Source organism: Capra hircus, chromosome 3 (genome assembly GCF_001704415.2).
Source record: "Capra hircus breed San Clemente chromosome 3, ASM170441v1, whole genome shotgun sequence".
NCBI classification, from domain to species: Eukaryota; Metazoa; Chordata; class Mammalia; order Artiodactyla; family Bovidae; genus Capra; species Capra hircus.
This window is the reverse complement of record NC_030810.1, coordinates 80,660,036-80,672,369: the sequence shown is the minus strand read 5'-3', so window position 1 is coordinate 80,672,369 and position 12,334 is coordinate 80,660,036. Positions and strand designations below refer to the sequence as shown.

The 12,334-nt window shown below is 35.9% G+C and overlaps 1 protein-coding gene across 8 annotated transcripts in view; it reads right to left on the bottom strand.

Moving 5' to 3' along the window:
* RNPC3 (RNA binding region (RNP1, RRM) containing 3) overlaps window positions 1-12,334 on the bottom strand; it is a 31,581-nt gene that overhangs the window by 16,160 nt on the left and 3,087 nt on the right. For all 8 annotated transcript variants that reach the window (XR_001917845.1, XR_001295482.2, XR_001295483.2 and 5 more), the window contains exons 3-7: window positions 8,418-8,536; window positions 7,439-7,522; window positions 6,900-7,011; window positions 5,768-5,836; window positions 3,828-3,970 (exon numbers count right to left, since the gene is read on the bottom strand). Coding sequence is in view for 4 of the 8 variants with exons in the window: in XM_013962590.2 (XP_013818044.1) it covers window positions 3,828-3,970; window positions 5,768-5,836; window positions 6,900-7,011; window positions 7,439-7,522; window positions 8,418-8,536 (527 nt within the window). In the remaining 4 variants the exon portion in view is untranslated. The remainder of the gene's footprint in view (window positions 1-3,827; window positions 3,971-5,767; window positions 5,837-6,899; window positions 7,012-7,438; window positions 7,523-8,417; window positions 8,537-12,334) is intronic.

Below are 12,334 nucleotides of genomic sequence, written 5' to 3'. Positions count from 1 at the left end.
TGGTTTAACAAAAATTTTATGAATAAATCCAGTTATATGAAACATATATCTATATTCATAAATTGCTCACCAAAAGTATACTAAGCCTCTACAACAGTGCAAGGCATATTTTATGTAAGTAATCAATAATACGAAGTAGCATGTTTTATAATTTCCAAAAGATAACAAAGAAGCATGAAACCAGAGCTTAGCTTAGTTCATTCAAAGGCTTTGTTCTCATGACTTGAAATTAATTAGTTGCAGACTTCCTCACTACATCCCTAAATGGAAATTCAAATAAAACAAAAACAGTTGCGGCCAGCCTATAAAACATTTCTCATTACTATCATTGTTTTCATAAAGAAAATAAAATTTAAAGAGGTTAATTAATCCACTGTAATACTTTTTTTTCTTTATTTAGCAACAAATTAGTCTAACGAAAGCTGCCAGCCTTCATAAATATCTCTATTCAAGACAGATGTTCTATTAACTCTAATTTTGGTAATTTTAACCCCACCTATGCTTTGACTTTTAACTCTTTCACTAGAAAGAGAATGTATAAGGAGCCACACTACTCAGGTGGATACTGCTTTAGTAACATTCAAATTGCTGGTGATTACTTGTATATGGTGCCTAGATTCTCTGCTTGGATTCCGATTCCTGTCAAAACACTCCCTCTGTATCTGGTGGCTTCTGTGTGTATCTGTGATTCGCACCATTTGCCTATACAGGTCTTCTAGGCTAAGGGTTGACAAATTATAGCCGAAGGACCGAATCTAGTCATTGTCTGTTTATTTTTAAACAGAAAGTTTCACTTGAAGATAGCAACATCAATTCATTTAGGTATCATCCACTGGTGCTTTCCCACGACAACAGAATTCTGTCTCCCTACAGAAAATGTTCAGCAATTTCTATTTTAGGCTCTGCTGAACATTACTAACAACTTATTGCTCTTTGCCAGAAGCTTTAAATAAAATATATGTAGATCATCAAGAACAAGTAAAACAATAATTCATTTGCAATTATTATTATGAATATTCTTGTATGCAGTTCAGTTGCTCAGTCGTGTCCGACTCTTTGTGACCCCATGAATCGCAGCATGCCAGGCCTCCCTGTCCATCACCAACTCCCGGAGTTCAATCAGACTCACATCCATTGAGTCAGTGATGCCACCCAGCCATCTCAATCCTCTGTCATCGTCCCCTTCTCCTCCTGCCCCCAATCCCTCCCAGCATCAGAGTCATTTCCAATGAGTCAACTCTTCACATGAGGTGGGCCAAGTACTGGAGTTTCAGCTTTAGCATCATTCCTTCCAAAGAAATCCCAGGGCTGATCTCCTTGCAGTCCAAGGGACTCTCAAGAGTCTTCTCTAACACCACAGTTCAAAAGCATCAATTCTGCAGCGCTCAGCCTTCTTCACAGTCCAACTCTCGCATCCATACATGACCACAGGAAAAACCATAACCTTGACTAGACAGACAAAGTAATGTCTACTTTTGAATATGCTATCTAGGTTGGTCATAATTTTTCTTCCAAGGAGTAAGCGTCTTTTAATTTCATGCCTGCAATCACCATCTGCAGTGATTTTGGAGCCCCCCCAAAAAAAGTCTGACACTCTTTCCCGTTTCCCAATCTATTTCCCATGAAGTGATGGGACCAGATGCCATGATGTTCGTTTTCTGAATGTTGAGCTTTAAGCCAACTTTTTCACTCTCCTCTTTCACTTTCATCAAGAGGCTTTTTAGTACCTCTTCACTTTCTGCCATAAGGGTGGTGTCATCTGCATATCTGAGGTTACTGATGTTTCTCCCAGCAATCTTGATTCCAGCTTGTGCTTCTTCCAGCCCAGCGTTTCTCATGATGTACTCTGCATAGAAGTTAAATAAGCAGGGTGACAATATACAGCCTTGACGTACTCCTTTTCCTATCTGGAACCAGTCTGTTGTTCCATGTCCAGTTCTAACTGTTGCTTCCTGACCTGCATACAGATTTCTCAAGACGCAGGTCGGGTGGTCTGGTATTCCCATCTCTCTCAGAATTTTCCACAGTTTATTGTGATCCACACAGTCAAAGGCTTTGGCATAGTCAATAAAGCAGAAATAGACGTTTTTCTGGAACTCTCTTGCTTTTTCCATGATCTAGCAGATGTTGGTAATTTGATCTCTGGTTCCTCTGCCTTTTCTAAGACCAGCTTGAACATCAGGAAGTTCATGGTTCACGTATTGCTGAAGCCTGGCTTGGAGAATTTTGAGCATTACTTTACTAGCATGTGAGATGAGTGCAATTGTGCGGTAGTTTGAGCATTCTTTGGCATTGCCTTTCTTTGGGATTGGAATGAAAACTGACCTTTCCCAGTCCTGTGGCCACTGCTGAGTTTTCCAAATTTGCTGGCATATTGAGTGCAGCACTTTCACGGCATCATCTTTCAGGATTTGAAATAGCTCAACTGGAATACCATCACCTCCACTAGCTTTGTTCATAGTGATGCTTTGTAAGGCCCACTTGACTTCACATTCCAGGATGTCTGGCTCTAGATGAGTGATCTTTTTTGGGTCGTGAAGATCTTTTTTGTACAGTTCTTCCATGTATTCTTGCCACCTCTTCTTAATATCTTCTGTTTCTGTTAGGTCCATACCATTTCTGTCCTTTATTGAACCCATTTTTGCATGAAATGTTCCCTTGGTTATCTCTCATTTTCTTGAAGAGATCTCTAGTCTTTCCCATTCTGTATATTCTTGTATAAAACTCTATGAAGTTGCTCTAGAAATTACTCTGAGGTAAAAAAGTCCAGGGAAGTAAACTGACAAAACAGAAATACAACCTAACTTTGCTCTCTAAGGTCTTCACAAACATTCAATTAGTGAATAATGAATCACTGTCCCTAAAGGAAATTCAGGATTAGGTTCCTGCAAGCACATGCTCACATTTCATCAATTGATCATTAGATACCTCGTTTTACGTTTGTTTACTTTTAAGAACATCTTATTTAATATATATTTTTGATTCAGTAACACTGAACTCATACTCAACCACACTATAACTCAGGCCTGAACAAAGTTTATCTAACACACAGAATTTTCTCCATAAAGCACATCACAGCCTTCTTGATTTTGGAAACCCTAGACTGAGCGACTTCCCTTTCACGTTTCACTTTCATGCACTGGAGAAGGAAATGGCAGTCCACTTCAGTGTTCTTGCCTGGAGAATCCCAGGGACGGGGGAGCCTGATGGGCTGCCATCTATGGGGACACACAGAGTCGGACACGACTGAAGTGACTTAGCAGTTACAGATAGCACTTCAACACTACATTTGGGGGCATTTTAAACAGCAAAACCAACAACAAACAGCACAAAAACATGAAAAACATAATACATATAAACAGTGAGAAAGACCCTTTTTTACAGTGTAAGAGCTGAAACAAGAAGACAGAATGTCACTTTATTCTACCTCATCAGTGATGTGCACGTCAAATGACTCAAATTTTTCACCATTCTGTACATGCCCATGTCTGCTAGAAGACTGTAAAAGCACTGCAATTACTGATGTTGAAGTTATAAATAAACTGTAACTAGTGGGCAAGTTCACAAATACAGAATCAATAAAAAATGATGATCAATTTTATACCATGATTAGTCAAAAAATTACTCGTCATGCGAAAATTTTTCCTTAGGCCTTGATTTCTAGTCTCAGGCCTTAATCTATACAGTATGATGGGGAGTTGGAAATGGACAAATGCTAAGGACCCTCAATTAGGAACAACTATATGCAAAATTTACGAAGAGTAAGAGAATCTCATTCATATATTCTATGTTTACTAGAATCTACACAAATATTTGACATGACATACCTTTGACGGTCTTCATCATCACTGCTTTCATATTCTGATTCTTTACTAGATAATTCCTCATCCTCATCTGGCAAAGGAGGTTCCTCTGGTGGCTGAGGAGATGTAGCTGGAAGAGGTGCATGTAATGGCATATAGTCCTCATACTAAGTAAAAACAAAAAATAATATGGTAATCTATGATGTTTACAGATTAGAAAACTATTTCCATTCAGATACATGATTCTCACATTTCTCTATTCCTCATGGTTTTCTTTTACACATTCAACATATATTGATGGAACACCTGCCTCAGTAGACTTTAGTAGATCACAAAACTTGTTTCTTCTGCCTTGGCACCTAGCTGCAGTAAATTTCCAAACTTCCCTTGCAGTTAGATTTCACCCGAGTTTTAGTCAATGAAAAGGTAAGCATAAAGACTTCTCACACATAAAACTCTCTCGTTTCTTTATCTGCAGGCTGCACGTTAACGTCCTCACCAACCAGGGAATGCACATAGTGCAGATTAACTTGGATCTTTTTAGTGATTCAGGAAAGAACACCATTCTGCCCTACTTTTGGAATGAACCTGACATGAGCAAGAGATAATCTGAATTGTGTTAAGTGACTAAGATTTGAGTTTTGTTAACAGCAGCTAGTATAATTTTAACTATTATCCTGGCAACATGCCAGGCATTGAGGTTTTAGGTTACAAAGAAAAATTATGAAGCCAATATAGACATTAGAAAAGCAATCAATGCACAATACAAAAGCAAATTTTCTATTTGTTAGCCTTCTAAAATAATTTCTCATTGCTGTTATCTAAAAAAGTACTAAGGGGACATTTATACAATGGAATATTACTCAGCCATTAAAGAGAATGAAGCAATGTCACTTGCAGTGACACAGATGGACCTAGAAACTGTCTTACTGAATGAAGTTAAGTCAGAGAAAGACAAATATCATATGATATTGCTTATACATGGAATCTAAAAAAATGGTACAATGAACTTATTTAGAAAACAGAAATAAAAGAGTTACAAACATGACTTAAGAATCACTCATGAATCTGAACAAACTTATGATTACCAGGAGGGAAGTGAGGGAGGGATAAATTGGGAGATTGGGATTGACATATACACACTACTATACATAATATACATAAGAACCTACTGTATAGCATAGGAAACCACTCAATAACCTACAATGGTCTATATAGAGAAAAGAATCTAAAAAAGAGAGCTATACATATATATATTAATATAACTGATGTAGGTATGACTGCACACCTGAAATACAGCACTGTAAACTATACTCCAATTAATAAAAAATAAAAACAAAAAACAAAGTACTGAGTATCACAGCAAAATAAAAAAATTGCTAAAATTACTGAAGAGCAGACATAACCTACCAACAAAATTATTGATAGATCTGCATAGTAAATTCTAATAAAAAAATTATCAACCTTTTTTATCTTCTCCAAATTTAACTTACTAGCAATAAAACCAGAAAAATGGAAATTTTAGACAATTCAGCTTGTTAAATGTTAACTACCTTGTAGGATAGCACAATGTTCTAGATCAAAGGACTGAATAACCCTAAGAGAAATGATGGCCTCTATTACTAAAAACATCACTTTAATATTCTTGGGAATTCCCTGGCTATTTAGTGGTTAGGATTCCATGCTTCAACTGCAGGGGTCATGGGTTCAATTTCTGATCACAGAACTAAGATCCCACATGCTGCATAGCATGGCCAAGAAAGAAAAAATTAAAAAAAAAAAAAGTTCTGGCTCTTTCCCACTTTCAGTTCTCCACAGGACTATTATTACATTAACTTTGTATTTGTTCTTCATTTTAAGTACACGTTAGAGGTCACTGGCACAACATTTGTAAAATTTAGCCTCAATAATCTCACCACAAGAAGCGAAATTTTGAATGTTGAAAATTCCAAGAGCTTTCTTACCATGGGAGGCCGGGTAGTAATTGGTCCAAAAGGTGTAGGCAAATTCATTTTATTCATAAGATGAAGCACCTTAATAAAAGGGATAAAACATTTGAAATCAAATAGAAAAATCATGATTCAACTCACATCTGATAGAGTACTTAAAAACTCTGCAATAACACTAGTGATTAATTTAGTGCAAAGGAAGGATCACCTCTTGCCTTTATAATACCAGCAAAGGGCTAAACTGGTATATCTCAGGCACTGGTATATCTTAGAAGACCAACCTTCCTAAAATATTTATCAATTGTACAAAATACCATTATTCTCATTATTAAAAATGTTATAGTCTTACAATGTGAAATTTACTAAAGTGTTTTTCCCTTGATTATTGTGAATTATGAAACATAGAGAAGCATAATAAAGAAAATCATCATCTATATTTTGTACTTAAAAGTATCTTTTATTGTTAATATTTCTAAGCATTTATTGAGGGATTCTCTGTATCTTTTCCTCTAAGAAAGGAAAAAGCATATGTTAAAGTAATGAAGAATTACCAGAAATTACATTTCCCAAATTAGCTTATGCTTATTAGTATTATTAATAATAAACATAGTATTTTTACACTATAGTTTATAAAAACCCGTACTTGAATGTAGTAATTTTTTCACTACCTTCTGCAATAGACTGAATGTTTATGTCCCTCTCAAAAATTCATATGTTAAATCCTAACCTGTAATGGTATGGTATTAAGACATGAGGCTTTTGTGAAGTTAATAGGTCGTAAGGGTAGAACTCCCATAAATGGGAATAGTGTACCTTATAAAAAGCAAACTGAAAGCTCTCTCACGCTCTTTCAGCTACATGAGATTACAAAGAGAAAATGGCCATCTTCCACCCAGAAGAGGGCCCTCACCAGAACCTGACTATACTGGCACACTGGAATACAACTTCCAACCTCCAGACTGTGAGAAATAATTTTCTATTATTTAAAAAACGTCCAGATCATGGTACTTAGCTATAACAGCCCAATCCAAGGCATCTTTAAAATTCTGAAATATAATCACCCCTTTAGGAATTAGTCTGATTAATACAACTATTTTTTAAAAAGTATGAGAAAGTATTTACTTTGAGAAATGTTTATTCTACTTACCTGTACATAGAACTTAGGCACACTTGCCAAAGCATTTACTATATTTGCTAGGATTGTACTTGAAGGTGGTGGGTACATATACTTGAGGCATGAATTTAGAGGAAAAGTCAGCCTAAAAAAAATACTTAAAATGCTTATTGTGTTTTAGTAAGATTCATATCAATAATTCATTTTAGGTAACCCAACAACATACAAATTGCTCAAATGATTCAGTAAATCTAAGAGTACTCTGTTCCTAAAAGATCTAAATGATTACATTTAAAGAGCAAGTTGCCTTCTCTCTGCATTATAGAATATAGCATTTCTTTTCAGAGCTTATCTTACAACTTTGAACATTTTAATGGAACCCAAATTCAGTGACAAACTCTTAATGCTCAATATGTTTAATCAACACACTAAAAATCTTCATTATATATACTAAAATATCCTTTAAAAATACCTTATTTGACAACACACACACACATACCCCACATACACACAAACCTACCTATCCAAAATAAAACCAAAAGACACAATGAAATACAAACAAAAATGCTAACCCATGGTTTGGTGCGATTCCATTTTCTATGGTTAAACAATCAAGTTCTTTCTTTTCTTTATCATCTTCCACAGGATCATCAGACCTAAGAAATATGGAATCAAAATTGATGTTATCTATAGAAGAAACAGAATGACTAAAATGACACTATCTTTTCAAACACAGCATTATAAAAACAGCTGTGAAAGTACAATTTTCAGCTATTAAGTAAATACCAATGAAAAAGAAAACTAATTCCAGATATTATATAAGGCAAGGCACATTTTCATTTATTCTTCATAGCAACGACACAAAGATGGTATGATTAATCTTACTGACAGCCCTCACTCACAAAAATTGAAGTTCACAGGTATAAAATAGTGGCACACAAATGTCTTTAATGTGCATTAGCAAGGGTTTCTTAAAAACCAGACCACTGGGGCCTATCCTCCTCCCCAGCCCCAACAACCCAAATTTCTGATTCAGTAGGACTAGGTTAAGGACGAACAATCTTTCCTTCAGTCAAGATTCTCGATGATGCAGCTGGTGCAGGGATTGTACTATGAAAACTACTGGTGTAAAGCAACTTATAAAGGTTATATAGCTACAAAGAATTACAGCTAGGAATCAAGGCTGTGCCTATTAATGATACCTTGCTATATATTAGGACTTTATACTAGTTACCTTCCCTCCACTTACAGTTGAACGCTTTCACCCTACTCTCTTTTCACTTCACACTGGTTAAGTCCTAATATTAAATCAATACTCAGGTTACTAATGCATAATTAGGAACAAACAAATGTATTGCTTTCAAGCACTAGATTTAGTAGAAAGATACAATCATTTACTGTTTCAGATTATTTACTTGCTAGTCTGAAAATAATCTAATAGCAATACAACTCCTTAAAAAAATTAGTAATTTTTTAATTTAAAAATTTTTTTAAATAAATTTAAAAAATAATAATAAACTTTTAAAAGGCTAGGAAAACCTATCTACATACCTTTTCTTTTTTTCAGTTCCCAAAGAGGGACATGGTGAATGAACTCGATCTTGCTCTTTTGCAAATTCAACAACTAAAGTATGACCCAAAAGTTTCAGTTGATGAAGTCTTGTCAATGCCTTCAGTTGGAAGAACAAAAGAGTAAAATAAGTAATAACTGTACCTATGTTATCTGTTAGAGACCACATACAAAGTAATTTATACACTTTTTTGTTAATGCTGATAACATTTCCTTGGCTATTTTTTCACCCATTTCTAATGTCAGGCTGCCAAGCCTTCATTACTCATTAGGCAATCACTTCCAATCACTTAGCAAAACTAAGATCTGGTTAAATCCAACTTTACCTGTGCTAATGCAGCAGAAAATGTTTAGAAAAACAAACATAATGAACTGGGCTGGTCTCACTTTAAATTCACAATCACAACCACAAATCTGAGGGCAATCTTAATGAAGCCAACCAGTTACATACTACATTCTCAGTTCATTTTTTTCTACCAATCTCTAAGATAATATTTTGCACTATTTCCTTCTTCCTTAACTTCATGATAGTCCTGTCCCATTCTTTTAGCCTTGGATATTGCTTCCTACTTTAAGAAAAATGAAGCTACAAAATGAGAACTTCGGATTCCAAACCATAATTTCTCATCTACCATCTTCTGAATCCACATATTCTACCCTTCTATCTGTTATCACATATCAACGATCCATGTTCTTATTTAAATCTAGTTGACTTGTATACGCTTTCCTGGTAGCTCAGACGCTAAAGTGACTGTCTGCAATGTGGGAGACCTGGGTTCAATCCCGGAGTCAGGAAGATTCTCTGGGGAAGGAAATGGCAACCCACTCCAGTACTCTTGCCTGGAAAATTCCATGGATGGGGAGCCTAGTAGCCTACATTCCATGGGATCAGAGTCAGACACGACTGAGCAACTTCACTTCACTTGTATACTAAATCCTAGCCCCTCTTCTTCTTTCTGGAACTGTACAGGTTGTGTTCCTACCTACATTGCCAATTTTCTGTCCTCTACGGGACTGTCCACAACAGTATACAAACACAATCTGATTTCTCCCATCCTAAAAGTATTTTTTCCTCATCTATTGATCCCACTTATCACTATTCCCCCCTTTCCCCTCCCTCCCCTTACTTTAACAGTAAAGCTCCTCAAGAAACATCTATGCTCTCTATCTAAAATTCCTCTCCTCCCATCCAGTTTCAAACTCACTCCAATCAGGTTTATGCCTTAATCACTCCACTGACACTGCTTGTCATAAACAAATTCTGTACTGCCACACCAATGGTCAACTCTCAATCTTCATTTTATAGTATTTAACACAATCACTCCCTCCTTGGTACATGTTCTTCACTTGGAGTCCAGACATTATAACTTCCCTACAGTTTTCTTCCACGCTTATTGTGTTTTACTCCTCAATCACTTTGGTTTATGCTGTCTTGAACTCTTAACGTTGGTATACTCCAGAGATCTATTTTTGGATCTAGTCCAGTACCAGTACCCTAAATTTAAAGACCGTCTCTATGCTGATAATTTCCCAATTTATAATTTCAGCCAAAATCTCTGTCCTTAAGTCAAGGAACATATATTCAAACTATTGGATGGCTTCTCTTAATTTTAAACATTTTAAAATTAACACTCCAGGAATTGAATCTTCTCTCCCCACCCTCAGCTCAAATGTTTCCCATCTGGAAACTTTCAATGGAAACTCCCTTCTTTCATTTACTCATGTCAAAAATCTTTCAATAACCCTTAACACCTCTTTCCCATGTTGCATAACCAAGCCATCAAAAATTGGTATTTGCTTCTGCTTCCAAATTAATCTAGAATCTAACTACTCCTTACCATCTCCACTGCTACCACCATGGTCCAAACAACCATAATCTCTGGACTGAACTAGCAGTATAATCTTTTAACACATTTTTCTGTTTCTACTCTTCCCTGCCTTCCATCTATTCTCAACACAAAGTGTTGAGTTCAACTTTCTTCCTCTCAAAATGTGTCACACATTCTCTTCAAAGTTACAGCTTTTAATTTTTAGTGTTAACTAGTCCTCTGCTGCTGCTGCTAAGTTGCTTCAGTCACGTCCAACTCTGTGCGACCCCATAGACAGCAGCCCACCAGGCTCCTCCGTCCCTGGGATTCTCCAGGCAAGAACACTGGAGTGGGTTGCCATGTCCTTCCCCAATGCATGAAAGTGAAAAGTGAAAGTGAAGTTGCTCAGTCGTGTCCGACTCTTAGTGACCCCATGGACTGCAGCCTATCAGGCTCTCCTGTCGATGGGATTTTCCAGGCAAGAGTAATGGAGTGGGCTGCCATTGTCTTCTTCCAACTAGTCCTCATAGCTTTCTAAATATAAGTCAAATTATGATGCTCTTTTGCTCACAGTACTACAATGGCACCCAATTTTATTCAGCAAAATCTAATGTACTTAGAAGGCACATGTCATGGCCCTCACTAACTTTCCTGACCTCAAATCCAATTTCTCCCCCCATTTTTCATGCCTTGGTCACAAGCTAGTGTATTTTACGTATTTCCCTTACTGCAGTTCACTTCCCCAGATTCATTCCTTAGCTAACTTCCTTCACTTCTTTCCAAATGTTGGTCAACCCTAACTACCTTAACTGTAGCTTAACCCTCTCAACCCAGCATTCCTGATGCTATTTTTTTTTTTTTCAAATAGCATTTCTCATTTTCTAAAATACTAAAAAACTTACTAAGTTTATTATTTATGGTCTGTCTCTCCATTCAAGAACAGGAGTTCAAATGAGGGCATAAATCTGTGTTTTATTTACTGATAGATCCCAAGATTTAAAGGAGCATCCAGCACATAGTAGGTACTGTGTATTTTTTGAACAAATGGAACTTTAGGGCTTACCTGAGACTGTAATTTTATTTTACCATTTTTATGTATTCTTATTTGACTCATTATACAAACCAAGTTTCTAAATGTTTTAATAATTTTCAAGTCCTTAATTCAATCTAGACCTCTTCACTGTCAACGAACCTTTGATTATCTGAAATACAGCTGAATTACTTCAAGTTTCTTCCACTCAAAATGTGTTACACATTCTCTTCAAAGTTATAGCTTTTAATTTTTAATGTTAACTAGTCCTCATAGCTTTCTCAGTTACTTATTATAAACATTTCTCTCCCTTTGTTTTAAAGAACTATCAATCAGGTGCACTATAACCTAAAAACTCTATCACTGCTACTATCTTCTCATTCCTTCCTTTCGATACAAATATTTCCCAAAGATAATGATGGGTTCCATGTCCTCTCCTCCAAGTTAATCTTGACTCTAAAACAATGTGGTTCATTACCATATTTAACCAACAATATTTTAAAACTGTATTTCAAAAGGTATTTTTTGAAAAAAATGTTCTCCTATATTTTAATACATACAATGTTAAAGTCTTCTGTAATTCCACCCTGGGAGAAAGACATTTATTATCTGGTATATAGCTCTGCTACATTTTGTTCTAGGCATACACTAATACACATAGTAGTACTTTTCAACTCCAAGGTTACATAGTATGTATTTCCCAACTTTGTTTATGAATCTATCTGGGTTACATTCTTGATCAGTACATATTCTTTTGACTTCATTTTTCTGAGGGTTGTAGTCCAGTGTATGGATACACTACAATTTAAAGTGTCCTTTCCCCTTATTAAGAATTTAGTCTTTTCTACAGTTTCCCAATAAAAAGTACTTTACTATTAGACTTTTAATTCTTCACCTTGTGTCATCAGAGGATCTTATCTTCTTAAAACTCTCTTTTCTTTGCATCCATGAGAATCTGTTTTCTAGTTCTATTTCCTTTTTAACTTCTCCTTCCCTCCCTGTCTTCTTTGCTGATTCTTCTTCCTTTGGGCAACCATATTTATTCACTTTGTTGAAGAAA